At 38.8% G+C, this 25,549-nt stretch overlaps 1 protein-coding gene across 1 annotated transcript in view; it reads right to left on the bottom strand.

Annotated features, from left to right (window-relative positions):
• The window catches only part of DNAH11 (dynein axonemal heavy chain 11), a 164,127-nt gene that overhangs the window by 135,515 nt on the left and 3,063 nt on the right, over window positions 1-25,549 (bottom strand). Inside the window, exons 2-22 of the mRNA XM_056857443.1 lie at window positions 23,901-24,097; window positions 20,905-21,094; window positions 19,550-19,649; window positions 18,117-18,328; window positions 14,908-15,141; window positions 12,995-13,162; window positions 11,568-11,684; window positions 10,527-10,664; window positions 10,309-10,433; window positions 9,556-9,751; window positions 8,680-8,784; window positions 7,478-7,873; window positions 6,461-6,793; window positions 6,058-6,309; window positions 5,796-5,965; window positions 5,130-5,352; window positions 4,115-4,231; window positions 3,936-4,022; window positions 2,955-3,113; window positions 1,510-1,593; window positions 739-897 (exon numbers count right to left, since the gene is read on the bottom strand). Of these exons, the coding sequence (XP_056713421.1) occupies window positions 739-897; window positions 1,510-1,593; window positions 2,955-3,113; window positions 3,936-4,022; window positions 4,115-4,231; window positions 5,130-5,352; window positions 5,796-5,965; window positions 6,058-6,309; window positions 6,461-6,793; window positions 7,478-7,873; window positions 8,680-8,784; window positions 9,556-9,751; window positions 10,309-10,433; window positions 10,527-10,664; window positions 11,568-11,684; window positions 12,995-13,162; window positions 14,908-15,141; window positions 18,117-18,328; window positions 19,550-19,649; window positions 20,905-21,094; window positions 23,901-24,097 (3,762 nt within the window). The remainder of the gene's footprint in view (window positions 1-738; window positions 898-1,509; window positions 1,594-2,954; window positions 3,114-3,935; window positions 4,023-4,114; window positions 4,232-5,129; window positions 5,353-5,795; window positions 5,966-6,057; window positions 6,310-6,460; window positions 6,794-7,477; window positions 7,874-8,679; window positions 8,785-9,555; window positions 9,752-10,308; window positions 10,434-10,526; window positions 10,665-11,567; window positions 11,685-12,994; window positions 13,163-14,907; window positions 15,142-18,116; window positions 18,329-19,549; window positions 19,650-20,904; window positions 21,095-23,900; window positions 24,098-25,549) is intronic.

Consider the following 25,549-nt stretch of genomic DNA (forward strand, 5'->3'; position numbering starts at 1 on the left):
CCAGAGCCATCTTTGTCCTGTGACCAGGGAAGAAGCCAGACTGGAATGGGTCCAAGGCCAATGTCTCCTCCAAAAATGCCAGACCAGCTTTGTACTATCTTATTTTTCTTAAATGTTTGGAAGACATTTATTTTCTCAACCTCAATTGGTGATTTTATAACCCTAAAAACACTTTTCCTGGGATTAAGACACACTTGGGATTTACTTCTCAGTGGATCTGCTTAGAAGTACTCCCATAGTTTACATTTTCTGAAATGAAGGTCATATAGAAACAATACATTCTTCGACACCTATAGTTCTTGAAATTGGAGGTGAAGGGGTTCAAGAACAAAAATATTTATTTCTCTACTAGCATGAGGTTTAATCTGAGGCTGAATTGGAATTTGGTGATGAAGCAACAGATTTGCAATACCTGATACACAGTTCCATGGAGGAGATTCTCCAAAGCATAGAAACTGTGGTCTTTTGACCCTCAACATACTCTTACTCAGATTTAATTAGCTCTGTGGACCATATTAAATTCCTGGTGGCTGTTTTCATGTTGAGATATAAATTACTGACTCTCATGAGGAAAAGGGAAATTCGCCTTATGAGTGAAGTTATATAAATCATTTCAAAAAGATTCATGAAATAAAAAATGCCCCCATTTTTGTTCCTGTAGAAACAGGAAGAAATGTCATATCACATATATAACTTAAGAGCTAAGACCAGTCCTGAGAATGGTATTAAGATACTTACACCTATTGCATCCATCAGCTGATACCAGTGTCTGTCTCTCATTGCAGGATTTTGTAGCTCTGTTACAACCCTCAGTGATGTCAACATGTTCTTTATTGTTAACTCTAAACCGATATATACATTCCAGGAGCGAACTTCTTTATCCAATGACCACACCTCCTAAGGGAAAAAAATCATAACAAAGTTAAGGAATACTCCATCAAAGAACGACAACGATACCCTTAACGAAGTATTAAAGGACTTTCCAAGATATGCTAGAATTTTATCTTCCTTACCTTCAAAATTTAGCAGCAATGACTGATAATGAAAACACATGAAAATACATGAATTATGTTCACTGAACCATCAGGAAAAGTGATCCTATTTGTCATACCCCTATTTCTTGTGCATGTTATATCATTAATGTAAGTAATTGCTAGGTACTAGGGACCGTTTGGAGACAATTCTTCTTAAAGTTAGGAGAAAGGCAAAATTACATTTTAAGATATATTCAGGTCTATCTTAGTGGTGTCATAAATAAATGAAAAAATCACTACCATTTAAAAAAAGGATGACCTTGTTTGTCTTTTCAGAACCAGTTCAAAAGAAGTGGCAATATGATCTTATCATTTCCATCCACAGGGAGCTAAACCTCAGTTTTTAAAAAAGAGAAGGTTAAAAGAAAGCAAACTTGATACATAATATTTTGAGCAAATATCAGATACCGGATGTAGACAAAAATGATAAAACAACATAAACAATGCAAATATAATGGGTAGCTCTGAAACTTGCCTTGGTAAACCTTCTGAGCTCTACATCCATCTGTTCCATACTAATCTCTCTCCAATGGCTTTTGGTCCAATCATTAATGGCACTCTGAAAGTGGAGGAACATGGAAAAACATCAATGAAATTTGATCAAGGCAAGTATCTGTAAGAAAACAGACTAATATAATAGGTAAAATAAATAGGGTTTTTTTATACTAGTGATATGTTTTCAATTAGGTTTCTTTTGTAAACATAATTTTGTAAACATTTTATAAATCTTGAAAATTCTTGGGTGAAAATCTGAAAACTTTGGCTCACTCCACGCTACGGTTCTGTATTTCTATTTATATAAATAGCTGTTTAGGAGGAAAATGAGAGCCAGCATGGTGTAGTGGTTAAGGTGTCGGACTAGGACCTGTGAAACCCACGTTCAAATTCCCACTTCTGCCATGGAAGCTTACTGGGTGATCTTGGGCCAGTCACACACTCTCAGTCCTGACCCTGGCTAGTATTTGGATGGGAGACCTCCAAGGAATACCAAGGAAAGACATCCAAGGAAAGTCTTGTGCCTTGAAATCCCTAAGGGGTCACCATAAGTCAGCTGCGACTTGACGGCAATAAAAAAGGAGGATAATACTCTTGAGAGAACTGACATGCTAAGAGTGTTCTGCTGTTCCCCCCTTTTTCTCTCCTCCTCCTCCTTATAAGTTTGCTGCCAAAGGGGGTGAAACCATAGACAAACACATGCAGGTTTTAAGGCAAAATGTGCGCTATCCTTGGGTTGACATACATGTTTGCACCAAATAAAGGTATGGCTGCTGCTGGTGGAAAGTGCTGTCAAGTAACAGCCAATTTATCACAATCTTACAGGGTTTTCAAGACAAGAGACAAACAGAGGTGGCTTGCCATTGCCTGGCTCTGCATCATGACTGTGGGTTTCCTTGGAGGTCTCCCATCCAAGTACTAGCCAGGGCTCACCGTGCTTAAAATTCAAGATCTGATAAGATTGGGCTATCCTGGGTTATCCAGGTCAGGGGAAAAGGTATGGCTGCCGTTTGTGGCTTACCTATTTCTAGTGCACCCCTCGCTTTAAGTTATTTTAAAACATTTTTCTTTCTTTCATGGTTTGGTGAGAGTTTTTTCCACCCCTTTCCTCATACATTGACAAAGATTTTCAGCAGGTTTTGTGTGTGTTCAAGAGTAGTATTCTTGCCACTGTATTTTAAAACTGCATCCCAATTTTAAAATATAATGTATTCTTTATGACTATTTCCTGGGCTTAGTTTGAGCTGAGACTTTTTTTTTTAATCTCACAAGTCTTGATCCCATAACAACTTTTAAAAATTGAACGAACTGTACAGTTTAAGCTACAAAGGCTGCTAAAATGATAACCCTCCCCCTAAAAGACTCCAACATTTTGTGCCACTGCCAATTGTACAATGTACTTTCAAAAACACATAAAATTCTTACTGTAACATAAACATTAATATCCCACACTCTCTTGAGCAGTTGTATTTCCTTGCGACATTGTTTCATTTGCTTGTAATCCGGCATTACCACTTCAAACAGGTTGGCAGATTCCTTTATGTGTGACATTTCTTCTTCCAGTGCCTCTAGTTCCCTGTTTGCCTTGAGGAAGTTAAAATACACATGGTTGTAGGTATAAAGCAAGTTCAGTTAAAATCCAAATTTTTATATACTGAAGACAATGGAATTACACAGATATTTTACAAGAATTACTGAAGAAATGCTCCATGTTTCATTTTCCTTTCTGATGCTCTATAAGACATACCACATACATTTATGAGCCATTTATGAGTTCCTCAGCTAGCATAAATCAAATTCAGTGCAGTAGCACTGATTTATATCAGCTGAATTTCTGCCCCTACAGATTTATACATTTATATCCACATACAAACTTCAGGGGTCAGATCAAAAGCACATTATGCACAATTAAATGCATACCTGTAAAGGCTTTATTCTAGCAAGAAGTAATTTTCATGTCTTTCCACAAATTACCTATCAACATTTTGTTCTAAATAAAGCAAGCACACCCCATCAAACAACATTTTGAAGAAATCCCTCTGATATATCACTTCATAGAAAGCTGCGAAAGGGTGCAAACCACATCCCAGCAAAGTCAATTAGAAAGCTTAAGCTGATTTGTTGTAGCTAACCTCTGTGGTGCATACAAAGTGGGGAAATCATTTCATTGTGAACAAGTGTTATAAAATTATTTTTCAAAAACCATGATGCATTTTAAATATGCATGCATTGTGTCTTTGAAATTGGTAAGGCTGCTGTAAAAAAAATGCACACTTTACATGCAGAGGCACATAACACTCCACTTAAAAATAATGTCAGATACAAATGACACAGTATGAAAACAGAAATCTGAGTTCTGTAGTTAGATCACAAGTGTAACGTGCACCTCTGAGATTTCTCCATTACCTTATCAAGAAGCACATATGGGTTTTTGGCATCAAAGTGAAAGGGAGCATCCACTCTAAATCTTTCTCTGAATCCTATCTGCTTTCCCTGATGAAAGAAACGCAGGCAATAAATTCTGTCAACAATCTTGTCCCCATAAAAGCATGTTTTTTTTAAAAAAAAAAATCAGGGTAGCTTACATCAAAAGCCACACATTTTTTCCTGAGAAGGGTGACCTCAGAAGTCAGAAGAGGAGCCACTTCATGCTTTATGGATACAGCAAGTTTTTTGGTGGTGTTCCATCTTTCAGGCAGTTCCTAGAGTACAGACAGAACAGATTATCAAGAACTTCACACTAAAGACAGGTGTCCTTTACACATTCCCCAAACACATGGGGGCCACTTACCCATAAATTGCTCCCACACAACTGGAATAATCTGCCGCAATTATTTTTAAAAGCAAGTGGAACATCTCTCAAACTCTACCAGAAGATGGATGGTTTTGCTAGTAATGCTTACTATTTTCTTCAGCTTATGGGGGGAAAGGGAAGTACAGATCCACACTACATTATTTAAAAGTCCCACCACTTATAAATCACAGATATAAAATCCTGGGGCTGCCATTTTAGGGGACATGTCTAAAGACAGCATGGTAGCACAGAAATAACTGTTACTCTTTGGATCCTGATTAGTGGGCTTTTTCCCATAATTTTCAGCAGAAAAAAAATCCTACTTTCTGTCTGTTGTGTGGATCACTTGTTCCCACGTTTGAATTAGTTCAACCTGACTCACTATGCTTTCTGAACCAGAAAATATTTATAATTTAACAAGAATCTGGGATAGACAAGCTGGTGCCAAAAACTGCAAATATTAACCTCCTTGCTTCAATTTTCTTTCTTGATCGATACTCACACTTACACAATGCAACAACAAACTGGAGACAGACAGTTTGCCAGAAAGTTCTCTCAACAAAGTCCTGCAGAAATAAATGAGATTCCAAGTAGAGTTCTCCTGCAGATATCATTTATTTCAGTGGGACTTGTACGGGAGAAATTTTCACTGGATTCTACACAATGTTACTTGTAAAACGTAATCCATTGATTGTTCAGGATGTCAGGCAGAGGGAAGAAAAAAGTTCATCATAATCATCTGGAAATGACAGGCAGCATTCATGACAGACAGAAGCATGGAACATTTGTTCCTAAATGTACAGTACCTCTACCAGGACATAAATGTGATCTGGCATTTTCTGTCCATAGCTTTCCAAGAGGACAATCGTATCTTTTAGAGGCCTAAAAAGCTCATCGGTAGTTGCTTGCCGGTCTCTCACAGCAAGGAGGTGAACCATAACATCTACCAATCCATTATAATCTCCTTCCTTTAATTCTTTTTGGAGCCCAGCATTGGTCATTTTAATGAATTCTTCTAGGTCAGTCAGGCTACCAAAGGAAGGAAGTTGGATTTACAATGATGGAATCTTTTCTACTGCATGCTAATATGTAATGGGAAATTAAAGTGATCTTCAAATATGGTTATTTAGACTATAATTTTGAATTTAAAGTTATACTATGCTTACAGAAGATTGGGGGTAAGGGCCAGAAGAATCAGAAAGAGACCAACTGAGGGTTAATCTGTTTCAGTCTCACCTCTCAATACGTTTTCTTAAATAGTTATATAGTGAACTGTGCTTGGGTGGTGCAGAATCACAAGGAATCCTTTTAGCAGCAAGGATTACTGCGGGGATGAAGATTTAGGCACAGAGGACCCAATTCCTTTGAGCCTGTTTTCTCCCCTTCCCCCTGAATTTCCACTGACCCCAACACATCACTTAAAAAAAACAAAAAACAAATCAGAGTTATTCTTCTCAATACATAATTTTTACCTGTCAATGACAAATCTCAAAAGGTATTCTTTGAACATCCAACTCCATTTCTTAATGATGTTTAACAAACAAATTAGGAAAGGTTTCATGTCCATTTTCAACCACCCCTCAAATATTCTGAAATCTTCAAGTTTGCTGACTTGAATGTAAAGATTCTCATAGATGTCAATCTACAACAGAAAACTGTGTGTTATAAATATACTTTTTATTTCACATTTAAGAGGGACTATGAATATACATAAATAAATATCCACTTTCTTGCCTGCTCTTTAAATTGTTCAGTTATTGGGTGTTGATCAGATGTACCATCACCATGAATTTCAGTGTCTCCAGAAGTTAACATATGTCCATCAAAAAGAAATTGTTTCATAAACTCTGATCTGTCTTCGACCCAAAGATAAGCATAAGGTTCAAAAGTGTTTTTGAAGTCCACAGCTTTGATAATAACATCTTCCACTCTGCCCATAATCACTTTTCTAGTCTCTGACAGCTCTAACATACTGTCCATATCATTCTAAGACCAAAACAAAAACAAAAAAGGTCATTTCTGTAGTTCAGCGCCAAGTTTATTTTTCTCTGTATGTGAACATTTGTAATCACTGGATCTTTGCATTTAACTTCTTTTTCTAAATTATACGTTTCCTTGTTTAGAAATACTTCAGTACCTGATAATGCTGCACTCCTAGATGTGTGGCTACTCTTTTCACCTGGCCAGACATTTTGAAAATATTGCTTAAAAGTTCATCTATTAGGTCATAAAAGCCATCTCCAGCTTCTTTGTCCAATGAAGGTTTGAATGCAATATCTATAGTACTTAGGGTCATCTGAACCTGGAATAATGGAAGTGTCTTCAAGCTTGTCTCTGTGTTTTCCAAAAAGAAGTTTAAATTGTGCACTATGACATTAAAAAAGCCCTCAACTATGATGTCATCAATGAACTCCAAATACATCTTCCAGGAATCTGAATCTGGGTCTGCTTTTAAAAGTATTAAGTTTTCCTGAAAACAAAAAAAAGAGACATACTAATTATACAGTCTACAATGCGGCTTTTAGCCCCTCTGAAAACAAAAAAAGCCTTTTCAAGGCTTTTTTCGTTCTTGTGGCGTGCGCGAAACGGCTTAGGAGGCGCGGCTGCGCCTCTTCCCCACGGTCCCCGCATGCCGCAAGCTCAGGAATGGGCTGTAAAGGGCATGAAATGCTCAAACACTATTTTATTATGCTAAACTGTCACTTTTTTTTTTTTTTTTGCAAAAGAGGGAGACAGGAGGATATACTACAAAATCAAATTAAATATTCCTTCTGTTACTATGCTAATTTATTCTACATTTATTTATTTGAAATATTTATACCCCACCATATTTCCTTAGATTTACAGCAGCTAACAGTGCAACTACAAGTAGCAGAACGCAAAAGTCCAATAAGAGATAAACATAATGTGCAAATCTATAAACACACTGCTACATCCTCCTCTAAATGCCCTGTGAAATAGAACTGTCATGCAAACCTTCCTAAACATAGTTTTGCATACCCACTTTGGTAGACCATTCCAGAGGACTGGACCCACCACAGAGAAAGCTTGTCACCTAGCTGTTGCTGTCTGGACAGTCCTAAGAGAGGTCACCACCTGAGGAGCATAATTCACACAGGAGCATAGCAGAAGATGTGGTGGTTCGGTAAGTTACCTGTGTAAGTGTATGGATCTTACAGCCATCTTTTTGAAGTGCCATGAATTTCTTAGAAAGCCTATCTTCTTTGTCTTCCAAGTTCAACAAAGCTTCCTTCTTATTGTCTTTTCTACAAAAGAGGGGCTGCTCCATCCACCCCTTCATAATTTGTTGAACGGCTTTAATATTGTCCTTGGACTTTTGAAGTCTTTGTTCCAAGTCATAAACTGTGGCTTTCACATGCTCAGTGTACTCCCAGCAGTTCTCCTCTTGCCATGTGAAAGTTTCTTCAGCTTCCATTAGCAGGTCATCAACTGCTTTCAGTTCTGTTTCAATCAGAGGGTATTCTACCTCCAAAACTGTCTGTTTAACCTTGTTATACCACTGTACGACAAGCTCAAGGACTCCTATGTGCTGTTCGTTTAGGGGAAAAAACCAAATGTTGAAATCTGCTATGAAAACACTGTAATGGCAATCTAGTTTGCTCTTTATGAAGTTATCGTTTAAACTGGGAGACAGTCACCTGCACCTTTTCTACATTTCTGCCATTGCCAGTGGCCACCTATGGCTCACTCAGCATATTTCCTATTAATACTGTGCATGAACTACTAAGACATAAAGCAACAGTGTGTAAAACAAACATGGCAGCACCCACATACACATATACAGGGCCCATCCCTATATCTTACAGCCAGGGGCTCAGCCCCAGGTAGACAGACAACTCTGCACAATGGGGCTGACCACAGGTGATGGGGAAATTGGCCTGCTAAGAACTTACAGTATCCTTGAGGAGAGATTTTGGCCAGTGGAAATGTCTCAATTGTTTATTTCCCACGTGTCTTTTCGTGAGCCCGTCTTGTGCCACATTATTAGGAAACAAAACAGGACTAGAACTGCAACTGGCCATTTGAATACATACAGACCACTGCAGAGAACTAGTGGTGGTAGGAGGAAAAGATGGGAAGAGGCAGAGCAGTGGTTCCAACACAGGCATTCAAGCCATCAACTGAGCCACAGGTTTTTATAGGATGCTCCCACAGCCCATGGGCTTGAAGGAAAAGATCTTCATCTTAACATAATAACAGAATGTTTTGAATTGAATGGCCAGGGCTGGCTTCTTCATTTATTTTAGACTGTGAGAAGGAAAAAAAATACTCCGTGGGATACGCACAACTACACTCCCTCAGCCAAAATGAATGTAGGTTGCTTAAAGCACATACCTTGTCAAAAGTTCTTCTTTTCTTATAGATTTCTAATGCAGACTTTGGAATATCAGGCTGACCCAAAAGCAAGAGGTATTTGACATCTCTTAAAACAGCCACCAGCTACAAGAAATAAAGTATGATATTATTTCACCTTTATTTCAAAGAATGATACTATCACCTTTTACATAGTAACTTTGCATGCAATTTAATTTTAAGTGCCAGCCCACTCAAGTTTACCAGCTTCATCTCAACTTTGAAGAAAGAAACACACATTGTATTGGCTGAGAAAGAACTTGTACAGCTTCCATCATGAAAGTAGAAACCTTTATACCAAAACAAATGGAGTATATGACATTAAACATGTATTTATTTCAACATTTCTGTGACAACTTTCCACCCAAACAGGGTCACCAAGGCAGTGAACGTCAGAACATTTCAACTTTAAAACATTCAAAATAAAGTATATATAAAACAATTCAATAAAAAATATAAACACATATAACACCGAACAGTTTTTTAGGGAATACTGAACAAAACAAAAAAGTCTTCACCCACTGGCAGAAGACTACAATGGAGACAGATAAATCTCCCTGGGGAGGGAGTTCCAAAATGTTGGGGCCATGACCAAAAAGGCTCTTCTTTTGTCACCACCTGCCTAGGCTCCAATGGAAGGCACCCAACGCAGAACCTCTGAATATGACCAAAGTGGACCAGCAGGTTCATATGAAAAAAGGTGGTCCTTAAGATCTGCTGCCGCCAAGCCATACAGACCTTTGTTAACATTAAAAGATGCTACTACTACAAAAGGGTAACCACTCAGTTTCTTACACAAATATTCCCCATTAATTACGTAGCTTAATTGATCTAGCAAAAAAAAAAGTTATACTATACCTTAGGATCAAAATTCACACTAAGGAGCCCATCTTTATCACTGCGTTTAATTAATGGTTGATCTAAATTAAACTGACAAACATTATCCACCTTGGATTTCCATTTACAATAGATCTCCTCTTCATACTGGTCAAGCAAAGTCAGCATCTCTATATATTTTTGATAGATCAAAGCACCTTCTGAGCTTTCCAGGATCCTAAAAATAAAAAAAAAAATTTATACTAGCAAGCTTTTAAACGATTGGATTGGTTACAGAAAGGTGGCCAAATATGGAACAGATTCCCTTTGTGCAGAATCTACAGCCTCCATTTCTTCAGTATTAGCAGCCGCTTCAGCAGTAGAGTTTACTACAAATCGGGGAACAAAATAGCGTTTAAAACTACTACTTAAAAAATATTGGTTTATTTCTAGGTGATGTCTTTATTTAGACCAGTGTTGGTTGCTGAGCTTTATATGTAGGGTCGCCAGCTCCAGGTTAGGAAATACTTGGAGATTTTGGGGGTGGAGCCTGAGGAGGGCAGGATTTGGGGAGAGGAGAGACTTCAGTGGGGTATAATGCCACAGAGTCTACCTTCCAAAGCAGACATATCAGTTGTAATCCCAGGAGATCTCCAGCTACCACTTGGAGGTTGGCGACCCTATTTATATGGGAGGGGAAAAGCAAGACACAGAACAATTACGTTGCAGTTGTGCTGTTTTTCATGGACAAATATATATCTGACTCATTTCCAAATCCAATAAGCTAATACTTACGGGTGAGACAGGAATGAGAAGTTTGACCAAAATGACTGTATACGGCCTTTAATTTCTTGGGACCATTCAAGGTTTCCAGAAGTAAATGGCATGTTTTTATGTATTATTTCACTGCCCTCTTCCACCTATAGTTATTTTAAAAAATCATGAGTCATTATAAATAAAGAAACCATGAGCAAACTGTGCAAGGGACATTTTGTTCTAGTGCTACTACCTACCTGCTTAATGTGCTCATCATACAAGTGTTTGCAGTTACACAGCTCTTCATCAAACATCTGCAGTAAAATTTTGTAATTTGGACTAAAAATATCTGCAATAACAGGCTTCTCCAGAAAATATCCAAAAATGGCTAAAAGCTATTAAAAAAAGACAGAAGTAAGATCTCCTGATTTTAATACATTAATACAGTTTTCTTTCTCTCAACCTGAAGAAAAATTTCTTTTTTAATACAAGGAAAATGAAAGTTTGTAAAAAGAAAGAGAGTAAAGTCTACATGTCAGAAAAGTAAATTGCAAAACTGACAGAAATGAAACTAGACTGTACTCTTAACTTTGTTTGAACCTACTGTACCAGAGAAAAATGAGCCTGAAAAACAGAGTATCCTTCCCATAGGCAATGTGGGGAAGTTATATTATTCAAGACAAGCAAATGTTTGAAAAGTCCCTTGATTTATATAGATCACAGAATCTGCCATTTCTTCCTTCAGAATTTGGATACCTTGACAAATTATTTTAAAAGGCACAGAATACACACAGGTCCAGTTCTATGCCAACACTAATACATATGCCTTTTATGCATGGGTTGTTTCTGTTGGATATGCTGTTCTCTTGATGCACAGTATTTGCAGTCAAATTCTCAAATCACTCTGAACAGAGGTCTGAATCTAACCAACACTCACTCTGAAGCTGACTAAATAAGCAGCCTCATAAATTGTTTGTGTTTATTTCAATGTTCTCGCTAGTCACAAACAAAAAAACCCTGTTCAATCAGGCTGAAGTCTGAAACTGACCACACTCACTGTGAAACTGACCAAACAAGCAGCCTCATGGTATTCCAGCTTCCAGGGGAGGGGTTGGATGATGGGGAAAGACATCATCAAAACATATTTCAGCATTCTTCCTTAAATATGCTTCTTTCACTTTGAGTTGGGTACTGACTACGAATACAAAGTATCATTTTGCATTTTTAGTAAGTCCCACTTTACTTGATAAATGGGGACAAATGACTGAAGCAGCATTTCAAAAGTAAATATAACTGACCTTAAATGCTGATTCTAAACCTGAACAGTCAAGAAATCCCACACAAAAAATTGATCCAAGACGTCTTTCAAACTCCAGAATTTTGTGTTTAAAATGGACATAGTCTTCATCAAATTCCTATGAAATATAAAAATGCATGTGTACTTGGAAATAAGCCTCAACTGAAAGGAGTTTAGTACCAGACAAGTATTTATAGAGTGGCAGCTGAAGAAAAACTGGATAAAAATACTAAATAAAGGCAGGAAAAGTAATCATATTAATTGGATAACTTACTAAGCTAAAAGACAGCATCATCAGCTCCCCCAAATAAAACATGAAAAGTCAGCACTTCCCAAATGTTGTGTAATATCAATCTATCCACTACCAACTCCCATGCATAAGGGGCTGTACTTAACTGAATTATGCTTAAGAAAGTTAATAGTATCTGAAGAAATATCTTGAAGATTTGCCAACCAACACTAATCCTCACCTCATATTCTTATGTGATATCCCCTTAGTTTTCTAACAAGTTTTAACAAGCCTTTCTTATCTATCTGTAACTGCAAGGTGTATCTATAAAACAATGTCTGCTATTCAAATATGCTAGATTTTAAATCAACTGAATATACAATGAGTCAAACACAAAGATGCCATTAAGATAAACTCAGTGTAGTTTTAGAAAAGAGCAAGAGTCTAGTAGCACCTTAAAGACTAACAAGAATATTTTCTGGCAGGGTATGAGCTTTCGTGAGCCACAGCTCACTTCTTCAGTGAATTATCAGTGTAGTTTGTTATATGTGGCCTTTGCCAAACTGACAGCGCAATCCAAAAGGGGGGGGAAGTGCTCAGGAGGTGGCGTGACCCCAGCACCAGCATAAATACCACTTGTGCTGTTGTAAGGGGCATTTACGGCGGTGCTGAGGCACTTAACACCAGCACCAGGGTGCGGCGCAGTAGTGTGACGCAAGGGAACAGGTGTAGCCATGGCAGCGGCACACTTCCAGCACAGGGGCTTGCGCCGGCCCAAAAGAAAACATTCCTGGGGGTAGGGTCAACTAACTGAATATTTCAGACATTTCTCTACAGAGAAAATATGTGAAAATATATGATATGAATATCAGGAATGTATCAGCGGTTCTTGAACCCAGTACTATTAACTGACATGCAAGTTACCAAGTAAAAAATTGTTGCTTAAACAACATGCTTTTGTGGAAGAAAGGAAATCAGAATTCCAGAGGACAGAAATTTCACTATGCATTTAATACGTTTCTCAGACCCAAGAGTCCTTCGTACTTCAGCTATACCTGGATCAGGCTTTACCTGCACTAAGAAAGCTGCAGAGAAAATCTGTTAACAGTTTTTTTACAGTGTAAGTCCCAGTCCCTGTCACTACAGCTACTTAAAGTTTTATCAAGGATTAAAAATAGATATAGGAGTTGCAATATTACCACATCGTTGTAATCTAAGGGGTTGTATGTTTTCTCTTTTAAAAATTTACACGATTCCATAAATTCTTCATTCAGCCTGTATATTTGGTCATTCAAAAATTTTCCCTTGATCCCACCAAATTCCAGCTTCTCCAGCTTTTCAAATTCAAGCATAGTAACAAAAATATCCTAAAACAATAAACAATATCATTAACTGGGGCCTCTCACACAATGAAAACTAGATTGAAATATATCTTTATACTCTCACACTGATCCAATAACTTGCTCTACTACCCTGCTTGCCCCCATCCTTTTGTACAAAGCATGATTAATGAACAGTTGGAAACTTGGTACGTACACATTTTATTTATTATGAAAAAGTGGCTAAATAAAGGACATCCCGGGTTCTAGAAGTGGGTTCTCTTAGAAACAGAAGCTTACCAAAACAAAAACAAAAAAACACACCTTTTGCAAGACAAATGTCCCTCCCTCTGGCCCTGGAACTGCTTATAAAGGTGCTATAAGAAAGTCAGTCTTATTCTTAAGAGGAAGCATGACTGGAACTATAGTGCTCTTTTCAAAGCTATTTTCTTTGTCCCTGCAGCACTTTCAAGAGAACGTGTGCTTTCCCCCCCCCCACTGCATTTTCTTGCAATAAGTAAGTAACAACACATCTACTCTACAAACCTCTCTATTTTATACCACCTTAACAGTCATGGTGGCCCAAAATAATCTTAAAACTTTTTTATGACATTCTGAGAATTCTTTGTTAGAAAACCTTAGGCCTCCCTCATAGAACTACAATTCCTAGGGTCTCAGAAAAGAGAGAATAACTACTAAACAAGTTTAAGTATGTATGGTAGGTAAAATTCTCAATGGAGAAAGAATTTTTTTTACTATAATTTGAAATAATTGAAGAAAAGAAGAAACCCTGAGGAAGAACTTCAGAACATGACATGCAGTGTTAACAATGTTATATTCCACAACATTTTTTGAAATAATGGCTTCTGATTGTGAAACTGGGTTGGTGTAGCACTATTATAAGTAGGGTTGCCAGGTCCCTCTTCACCACCGGTGGGAGGTTTTTGGGGTGGAGCCTGAGGAAGGCGTGGTTTGGGGAGGGACTTCAATGCCATAGAGTTAGGGTTGCCAACCTCCAGGTAATAGCAGAAGATCTCCTGCTATTACAACTGATCTCCAGCCAACAGAGATCAGTTCACCAGGAGAAAATGGCCGCTTTGGCTCTGGACTCTATGGCATTTAAGTCCCTCCCCTCCAAAACCCAGCCCTCCTCAGGCTCCACCCCAAAAATCTCCCGCCGATAGCAAAGAGGGCCCTGGCAACCCTACACAGAGTCCAATTGCTAAAGCGGCCATTTTTTCCAGGTGAACTGATCTCTATCGGCTGGAGATCAGTTGTAATAGCAGATCTCTAGCTAGTACCTGGAGGTTAGCAACCCTAATTATAAGTATTAATAATTATATTCATTTTACTTAGTAAGCCTTTAATAAGGCTGCAATGCTGTACACACTTACTTAAAAGTAAGTCCCACTGAATTCTGCTTCTAAATATATATGCATTGGCTCAATTTAGTTTTTCAACATTATTCTTACATATAGCATGTTTACTTCCAGCAGTTAGGCTAATTTAAAAATACAATTGGAAGATTTTTTCAGAGCAGAGTAACCCCAGACTAAACTGAAAGTGCCATCCTAAGCAAAGTTATACCCTTCTAAGATCATTGACTTCAATGGACTCAGAAGGGTGTAACTCTGCTTAGGATGGAACTGTTAAGTCAAATTAATGTCAGTGCTTGATATCACATGGAAAATTATTAAAAAGTAATATATGCATTTTGAAAAAATTAAGTCAATTTTTCATATAGCCTTCTTTGACTGTAATATTGGTATATAATAGAAATTCATAAATAATACCTCTATTTTCTCTAAGCGGGTTAGAAACATATCAAATCTGCCAAATACCATCTGTGGCTGAAAATCCCATGGTTTAAACTCTTGGCTGTTACAGAAGTAAGTTGCTATTCTTTTTTTGTGACTGAAGAAGGAATCCCTAAAACACCTCAAAGTGTTAAGAGCCTCTTGCAAGTATTCCAAAGTTTCTTCAGTTTCTCTTTTCATAAGATCTTCTGGAGAAAGATATGACATAGCCTAAAAAAAAGATTTTTTAAAAAGCTCAAATAATATTTTGTTGCTATTAAATGCCATCTCCCAATGAGAATGACTGCAAAATACTAAAGCTAAATGAACTATGTACATATAAAAGGGCTCCAGGGTCTGATTTTAATAAAATTGGCTAGTCAGACTAAAATAGGCTCTGGTTATGAAGGTGTTGTCTATGAAGTACTCTACACCAAAACCACGTGTTGAAGAGAAATCCATTGACATGGCACGATGGCACAGAACAGTGGAAGAAATTCAAAGCGAATCAAATAGTACATTTCCAGAATCTACATCTGCATGTCAAGGAAAATGTATGTGTTGTTATGAATGAGGGCCAGCCTAATTCATAACTTGTAATAATTCAAACTTGTAATAATACAAGTTTGTTTTCTGGAATGGGTAATCTGATCCTCAGCTGCACTGAGGTAAGCAGCAGAGTGTGATGAATGACTTGAAAAAGCCCAATGAAACATCTAAGCTGTCACCTTTCCTGCAATGAAAAATCTAGGGTTCACCTGTAAGGGATCAAAGAGACAATTTGCCCATCAGCAAGCTGAAGGGCAATCCTCCTGTATATTTTTCTTGTTCTGTAATTTGCTTCATAACTATCTACGCTTCCTGCTTAAATTAGACTTATAGCAGAAACTCTTTTTACAAACAAAAGTGCTTCAATCTTGGAAGGGGAGGGATTCCTTGCATAAATGACTCCAGCTCACCTAAGCCTATAGACCGCTGTCACAGACAGCCCCAGAAGATTTGGGGGAGCTCGGCAACTCCTCTGACACACATGTACACCCAGCCGAGGTGGGCTAGAGACCATCTCTTCTAATGTTATACTGGGGAAACTCCATAAATGAAACTTCTCTAGTGGAGGTGCTAACCTGGTTCTGATCCAGTTTGAACTAAAGAAGTCCAAATTGGATGAAGTTTTCCCCAGGAATCCCATCCCCTAGGTGGTTTAGCTCAGTCACCTAGTAACAGTGGCAGATGCAAAGGACTGAGTGGAGTGCCTGAAGGGATGAAGTCCGTAATATGTGCAGACCTATAACAAAAAACACTAACCTCTGAAATTACTTTCATTGCCAGAGCAGGAGATATATTCAGTTCATTTTGAAATCAGAACTGATGTGCTACAATTTTGCACTTGTAAGCTGGACAGACAGCCCTTGGCTACCTAAAGCACTGGGACTGCAGCAGGGCATTGGTGCATGTCGCCTCCTTCCCACAAACTTCACTTCGCTCAGGTTGCAAGCAAACAGTCTTCAATAAGTCCTTCACAAGGTATGTACAATGAGCTCCACACTGTTCTGCCAACTCATGGAATGTCCTCACTCCTTCAGATGAGATCATTCTCACCCAGTTCAGTATTAGTCCACGCACCTCAAGCTCCTCTGGACCACCTCTTTTAAAATCTGCCCTAGCATTTGGACCCACCCCTGAGGGTGGAGTTCACCCCTCTTTGGTTTTCCCACGCTCAGAAGAATCCCAGGAGAACGCCATCAAACCCAATAGCAGTAGTGACAGCTAAACATCCTCATCCTACTGAGCTGGACCCGGACCACACCTGCCCCACAGGTCATCGCCAGGGTTTCGGTTCCTCTAGTGGGCTTGGCAGGCCCTCATATGATCCTGCCTCTGTCCCCACTGTCTGTGCTGCCATTCCCTCTGCTCCTATTGCGGTCTCCACTGGCTTCCTGCCCGGTCTCCTCCTGGCTACAAGGCTAGATTATAGAGGAATCCAGAACAGGCTGGGGGAGAAAAATGAAAACTGTTTGGAAGTTAATCTCTTCGTAATTATCAAACTGCAAGTTATTATAAGTAGGGCAGGGTATGGAAGATGGTTAAATATATTGCAGGTACTGCTGAATGGAGAGGTGGGTTGTAGTGCACATATTTCCCCACACAGCTTCCAAGGGTTCCTCTCACATTAGGACAAGTTACCATGTACCTGGAAACTGCAAAAAGTGTCAGTAATCTAAGAGTCTCAGAGAGGAGCTTTTAACTTTTTCCCATATGAATGCCTGATTAACACATTTGGATGAAAAATATAGACCAGTGTCCTGAGGGCCCCTTTTCAGGAGGAAACAACCTTCTTGGCCACAACACTGGTGGTAAATGTCTTAACAGCACAACCACGTGCAGTCTACCATACTCAGAAGTAAATTCCATAATTCAACAGGATTTATTCTCTAGTAGCAGTAATAGGATTTTATTGCACATCACAGATTGTAACAATATTTTAAAAGTGTACCTAGAGCAGCAATCCTATGCAAACTTACTTGGGAGTAACCCCACTGAACACAGAGGACTTACTTCTGATTCCTGAGTTATCACAAACCCTATCAGCCAAAGAAGGACTGGGAGTGAACAGCACATTTTACTGTACAGAAAACTCACATCTGATTTTTCAGCCAGTAAGTACAAAGAGAGATTTTGTTTGCAGAAGGAGTTGTGATAAATTATTGGGACAGCCCTTTAACAAATGCAACCATTTACTGGTAGATGTCGGATTATTAAACAACTCAGCAATAAACTGACTTGTCAAGCCCTATTGTCTTGAAACAAATAGATCTTGCTATCAGTTTCACTATTTGATAATTAATTCCCCATTAAAAAATATTAAAAATGGATGTGGCACTTACCTGACAACATGAAAAATAGTTTGTAAAAGGCTACATGATCTTTAAAGTCTGCCTCTTCTTCTTCAGATAAACAGCTTATTGTATTTTTAATATAAAACATAAAAGAGCAGAATTTATTACTATAATTATTTTGCTGTTATATAGCTTTAATTGTAAACAAATATTCCCCCTGGGACCTAGGCAAATTCATAATAAATCCTCTGGAAATTGGAATTTTATTAGGGGAAAAACTAATATTCTCTTGTCTTTAAAATATTTCTATATTGATTGGCTTTTATTGATTAAGAGCTTATCTAGTTTGTTATTCATAATTCATGTTACCTGGTCAATGAACAGATTGCAGAATTCCTGTAAGAGAACAATGATTCGTGCTGGCATCCTGTAAAACTTAGAGTGACACCAGATCAGACAGACTGTGTGGAATAAGGGTGGAATTAATGTATGTATTTTTGGAAATTCTGTCTCCTGAAGACCCTGAATGTGTCCTTCTAGAGGCCTCAAGTACAGTTCAACATCCTGGGCTTCAATAAGAGCTGTAAGAGAATGAAGAAAAAAATATCAAATAGAGGATACTGTGCAAGGTCTTTGCAAGAAGGAAAAAATAGTGTAATATCTAGGCCAGTGGTTCCAAAAGAGGGCGGTACCCCCCATGGGCAGTGGGATTATCTAGAGAGGGCACTAAGAGGCAAGGGGGCAGTGGGGGATTTAGGTCACGGAGAGGCTGAGGCGTCAGAGGCGCACTGTGCAGCTCCACAGCGGCCAGGCACCGACGGAACTGCTTCCGCCGCCAGTGTAAGTGCCTCTCATTCCATGATAACAGGGCACTTACACTAGCAACCGGGTCACACCACCTCCACTCCGCTTTCAGCTCCCAACCTCAGGAATGGGTTGTAAGTAAATGAAGAAATTCAACACCACCAAAAAAAAAAAAAAAAAGATTTCTCCTAGTGTATGTTCATTGAGGTCCCCTGACCTGGTTGGCCCAGGCTAGCCTGATCTCGTCAGATCTCAGAAGCTAAGCAGCGTCAGCCCTGGTTAGTATTTGGATGGGAGACCACCAAGGAATACCAGGGTTGCTATGTATGCAGAGGAAGGCACTGGCAAACCACCTCTGTTAGTCTCTTGCCATGAAAACCCCAAAAAGGGGTCGCCATTAGTCGGCTGCAACTTGACGGCACTTTACACGCACACACATGTTTATTAAGACTATCCTGCAGCTATTAACAATATAGAGTAAATTTTCTTCTCTTGCAAGTTTTCAAACAGATATAATATTCACTTGCCTAACACAACCATGAAAAGTTTAATAATTTGAAAAACTCTTGACTATGGAATAAAGTGCCCTACAAAAATAACAAGCATTACAACTATATTTTATCGACACATCATTTGATCAATACATAAACACAAAGTATTGAAAAAACAGCAACTGAGTTAATTACACTAACCATTTTTATGTTGTAAGTTAAACTATCTAATGATTCACTGAACTTAACAGTCTCAAAATAATATTCATAAAACATACAGTAAGTATTTTCTTTTTAATAGAAGGAAAATATCCAGGCAAGTAAATAATGAGGATAGCTAAGAAACCAGAACTGCTTGAATGAATGTGAATACATTCAGAAGCACTGACCATTTAACTATTAATGCAACCTTACAGACATACATCAAACACTGTTATAGACCATTCCGTAACACAAATACATAAACATAGACAGAATATATATGCATTTCATTCAGAGATCACTCACCATTTTCAACCTCCTTGTAAATGTCTTGAAAAGTAGGATAATAGCTGCTGTTCTTGGCTTTTAAGATCCTAATCATTTTCTGAACAACAGGACTCTGAAGCTAGAATTAGAAAAGTGCAGGAGATCTCCCCTAACAAAATGTTTTCATGCATTTGTAATTCATATTTTAAAGAATTCACTTTAATACAAAAAAGGATACACAATGTTTGGGAACAATGAATAAAACAGATTTCCCAAACAGTTGAGCACCAAGTTGAAAATTAAAACATAAATCCCCAATCCAAACAAATTATGATCATCATAGTACTCTTTTATGGAATACTTTACGGATTAAAGATGGCCAAAAATGTTATTAGTGGCTCAGGAACATGAAGATTGACTGGACTAGCTGCCACGGGTTTTACTCACCAACCCATTTTAACATTGGCATGGTTCACATACTAATGACAATCATGATTTGCCACTATACAATTAAGCCTGGAGAATCCCCAGGTTTATGGACTCCCTTCTCCTCCCTTCCCTTCATTTACTGGAAACTGGTTTGATTGTTGTGCTTCACAGCAAGCTGTAATTTGATGTTAGAGTCAAACTAGAAAACAGTGATTTGTGGTTTTCCTCCAAGGCAAAGTATGGTTTGCTGAAAAAGGCTAAGATGAGCAGAAGGAAGAATATGGGGAGAGAGATCACACTAGTTGAATATTCTCCAGACTTATTCCCTTAGCAGCAAACCATTGTTTTCCAACCAAGCCAGTTTCCTGTTAATTTCTTGTGTGAACCGGAAGGTGGAAACCAGCAGACCTCTTCACCACTGTATCACTTCAGCATCCAGCAAGCCATTCTAGTGAGCACATCTCAAGATCCCACTCCTTTTCCTTACTGTAGGATGTGTACCAGAGGTCTCGGGAGAAACAACTCACTGAGTGTTTCAGCATGAGTTGCAGAGAATTAAAACGAGTGCTCTGGCTACAGTGCAGTGCAGGTGGCAGATAGACATGACCACATGCCCAGGCAGCATGGTGGAAGAAGAAAGCATGGCATGTTGCTGATGACAGCATGGAGGCCTTCTAAACCCAATGGAACAGGTTTATGAACAAGCAGGGTTGTGCTCTCACACAAGGACATGTGTAAATTGAATAAAGCAGAAAACAGCTACAGACTTTCAAAACTCCACTGCTTTCACCAAAAATTGCACAATGTTGTGAAGATATGTAAACAAGTAAAGTGTGAGAAAAATGACCACTACATCTCGACTTCATCACAACACTTTCCCTCTAAAACTTTAGGTTGCTTGGCAATGTGAGCTAAGTTTCCTGAGCTAACATCCAAATGTTCATGTATCACAACAGATGACATACTTGCTTATATACATAATGCAGGTTATCTTTTCTTTCCTTCCAAAATTTGAGCTCAGTTGTTGGATCCGGATGAAAGCCAGAAAGAAGAGTTTGAGCTGAATTCCGTTCCACAATATCTCGTATTTGATGAGACCACTTGATAACCATGGATTCTATTGCATGTAGCACTGACCTTGTATAAGAATCTTGCCTGAAAGATATGGAGAAAAATAGCAGCATTCCTATACCCTAACATACAGTGTAAAAGGATATCCAAAGTCAAAACACATGAGACACTGGGAGATCTGCAACTGGATCTTTCCAGTATCTTCTAAAGTTCAGTTAAGGCCATGCAGGGCTTTGCTTGGGATTAGGCCATGTGAGAAAACTTTAACCCTTTCACCGCCACACAAATAGAAAATGGGTTCTCCATGCTGTTACAGCCCTTTAAAGGAAAAAGACTGGGAAATTGTAGCTACACATCTTCTTTCCTTTAAGCGCTTGATAACAGTGCAGGGTTCCCGGTTTCAATTAGCAAAGCCATATGGAGATAAAAGAGTTAAGCTCCCTCTACTCATCCCCAGACAGTTTCCATCTAACTTGGGGTCCTGTGTTACTGTAATATGTTTTTTAAAAACTTATGGAGAGCTTTACAGTCAAAGCAGCCAGATACAGAGTCAAACTAGATGTGACTGGAATTGTGTTCTGCTCTTATTCTTTTGATACTGATGTTATAATATATGGTACTGCTGAGTGTTAACGCACCCCATCATCTTTATGTTTTATGTCATATAATTCTCTTGTTTACTTCAAAAGTACAATTAAATACTCTTTTTCTTTTATACTAGAAAATGCCACGTATAAATATGTTAGATAGTATTACAAACTAATTATAATGACTATGATCCAAAGGTATGGTCTGAAAAAACACAAAACTGAGGAGGTCTAGATCTAATCAGTGCCTAAATAGAAGACTCCTTGGGATACCTCTGTGTACTGCCTTTTGGGATGGAATAAAAGGGAAATATAAATGTGATAAATAAAGGACATTTCCATACATAACGTTTAAGCGGTTCTGTTAATTTGGTCCTGTTGAACCGTGAAGAAGACGACTATGATACCCAGCAAAGTATGCTATGGTTTCCCTGAAAAGGGCCTGAACTTGCCTTAATGCAGGATGAACAGAAATGCACTTATCAGTTCAAACAAAACTATTAAGTTCTGTATATTTAAAAAGTATCATTTAATACTAAATTATAAAGCAAATGTGAGTTATTTTACTTCTGCGAGAGAAAGAATGCTATGAATATGTAGTCATCTGGAAGCCTGCCGAGCAGTGGAGCTGATGCCTAGCTATTATTACCAAGGGAGTAGTTTTCTCTCTGAGATTTTCAGCAGGTCTTTTCTCATGTTTAAATAGACAGAAGGATTCAAAATGTTTCAGTTCTGATTGGTCAAGTTAGTGATTGATCAGTTAGCGTACAGTTTAACCAATTAATTCTAGCTTAGAACCAACAACATGAGGGCCTGAGAGATGGGAAGCTTTAATTGACTGAAGGGCCTAGTGGGAGAGAGTAAAGCCAATATTAGGGTTGGGATGGGCACATGGAGCCCAAGAAAAAGACAAACAGCCCCCACCCTGCTGCAGCTCTTTCTGCTGGTGAAAATAATGCAGGAGAGAAGCTTGAAACCCCGCCTTCCCCCTCACAGCATTTGCAGCCATGCAAAGCAACAGAATTCCCTTAAAGCGGATTCACCGATCCCACATGTGAAGACCCACGTCCCAACTCATGTCACCTATATTTTCTTTTTGATCCTCAGCCTAGCCAAAAGAAGTCTGAGAAGGGCCTACATGGTGACACCTACCAGGTTGTTTTGTGAAACTCATTCTGCAAGTGGTCTACCTTGCAGGGGTGACTTTTTTGACTTTAATCCCAGGAAAGTTGGAAGCTTGCCCCTTGATTTCTGGCTGTTTGGGAAGACAAAGGGGCTGGTGGCAGCTACTAAGACTGAGGTGTGAGGATTCACACCCCAGAGTTTTGTAATTTTGTGTGTTGCTGGCTCATCCTGGGAATCTCTTGGATTACAGGTTCTTGACAGAGGCACCTAAGGAAGTGGCAGCACTTTGGTGGCCTTATTCCAGCTTCATCAGTGAGCCAATGTGAAAGAAGACTTCAGAGCAATATAAGCAAAGCTCTGTGAGCATTAGTTTGGGGACTGGGAGATGAAGGAAATCGGATACTTGAGCTTATTAGGGAAGAAAGCTAGCATAGGGACAGCCACCTCTCTTAGGGCACAACTGGACATTTTACAGCCCCTGACCCCACAGCTGTTTCAGCACTTGAAAAGGAGTGGGGAGAGGACAAGAGCACCTGATCTCACCGTGCTGCATGCCCAATAGTGGAATTTTTAAATGGCCTGCCTTCAGCTGTAAAATGGTGGCAGCATCTGGTTGGGCCCTTAGTTACAGTCATGCTAAAGAAAACAATCAGAAGGTGTACCTGCATGACAGATGATCAGTTAAACAAATAAGGAAAATGGGGATAATTTACCTAAGGATAAATAACAGCAGCAGAGAACATGGTTAACAGATATGAATACATGAGATGCCAATCTCCTGTTAGCGGTAGTGTGGCTGAGAGGGGTGGGATACGTAAAACTAAATAAACCCGACTCCCCCCCCATCACCATAACTCACCTCACTCCCATCCATTTAAAACTGTGACAAGTTATGTTTTCCTTTCCCCATTTCTAACATGTATCCTCATGCTAACTACTTCCTGCATAACATATTCCAATGGGCCCTACTCCCAGACCCATGTGTTTAAATTTAGCAAGTCAGATTATGAGCCTCTGCAGGTGGAATCCATCTTACCTGCTTTAGTAATTATTCAGTTCTGAGCTCATACCTTGCACTTGAAAAATACCCATTCTAATTCTTTAACAACTCTATATATTCTGATTGAACAAATATGGACAACATCTATTTGAATGGTATATACACACACATGCCTTACTTATTTTTATCATGCATCTCAGTCAAGTCTATCTCTGCTGCAACTGTTGGAATGGGAAGAAGAGTTCTCCCTGACAAAATTCCATTCATAACATATGTCTTATTTTTCATGATTTCTACATGTCGTTCCATGTCCTGTGAAACAAAATGTGGCCAGGATCCATGATTTTTCTTGTTTGAAAGAATGGGTAACATAACCTGAAAGCAGAAGTAAATGGGGCAGGGGGAGACAAAGAGAAATGAGAAAATACTAGCAACTATCAGTTTCTTGGTGACATGTTAGAACAGCATAATTTGGTTCTGTGTGAACCACACACTCCTTCCCTTTGCTCCTCCCATTACATGTTGAGAATTAATGTTACTTTTTGGCTTTGGGCAAATCACTGTTTGCAGTTACATATGAATTGGCAAACTATGGTTTGCAAACCAGTTTGTTCCTGATATGGAGTTCAGGTTCATGGAACAAGCACAAACCATAGTTTGCAACAACAAACTATGATTTGCCAAAAGCCAGAAAGTATCTAACAAGCTTGTGGTGTTTGAGGAGTGAAGAAAGTACACAAGCCCAGAGCTTCTGCAGGCTCGTTTATGTAGTACAAAACAATAGTTTGGCGTTACATCTGATTCAAGACATTACGTTATATTTTTGCGCTACCTTTTACAGGCAGTAGAGTTTTCCTTTGTTTCCTGCTCTTCACTGTGTGTATGTGTGTGTGTAAAGTGCCGTCAAGTCGCAGCCGACTAATTGTGACCACTTTTGGGGTTTTCATGGCAAGAGACTAACAGAGGTGGTTTGCCAGTGCCTTCCTCTGCACAGCAACCCTGGTATTCCTTGGTGGTCTCCCATCCAAATACTAACCAGGGCTGACTCTGCTTAGCTTCTGAGATCTGACGAGATCAGGCTAGCCTGGGCCATCCAGGTCAGGGCCGCTCTTCACTGTAGTGAAGACAATTCTAAATTCAATAAAGCACATAGGGTTGTATCCTGCTATTCTCTCTTTCAGTGTGGAGCCTCTTCTGCCAGAGGAAGGCTCAGCGTGTAGCTGAATAAAGTGGTAGGATACAATCCATAAAAATCAGGTTCATAGTAAAAACAAAATACTGGATTACAATGTTTGTGAAAGCTGTGAACAGTGTTTCATCACAGGTTTTTCCATATCGCACCAAAGAAAATTATGTGCAAAACCGGTCTCTGTTTTATATTGATCTGCACTAACTACAATCCAGGGGCTCCTTTGTATAAGAAGGGCCTTTAACACATTGCCCTATTCTATTCTGTGCTATTAACTGGAGAAATCTCCACAAGTACAATAATTATTCCCATGGCAGTCAGACACCACTCTCCGAGTTTTATACTATATATGTATATATACTATATACCGAGTACTATATGCACTCTGAAGTCCTGCAGAGCTTTGAATTGTGCCCAAGCAAACTAAAAGAACATTAACTCCTCTGTAGATACTACAAAAACATTATAAATATATGACAATCAACTTCAGTTCAGTCTCACTCATAAATACCAATTCATCCAAATTATATTTAAATTAATATGAAGGACAAGATCAGAATAATAACATGTATTGTTATATGCATAATTAGGCATCTGAATAACTTAAAGCTAGAGTTAGGATTTATGCAGATGATATT

The sequence above is a fragment of the Euleptes europaea genome, chromosome 11 (assembly GCF_029931775.1).
Source record: "Euleptes europaea isolate rEulEur1 chromosome 11, rEulEur1.hap1, whole genome shotgun sequence".
NCBI classification, from domain to species: Eukaryota; Metazoa; Chordata; class Lepidosauria; order Squamata; family Sphaerodactylidae; genus Euleptes; species Euleptes europaea.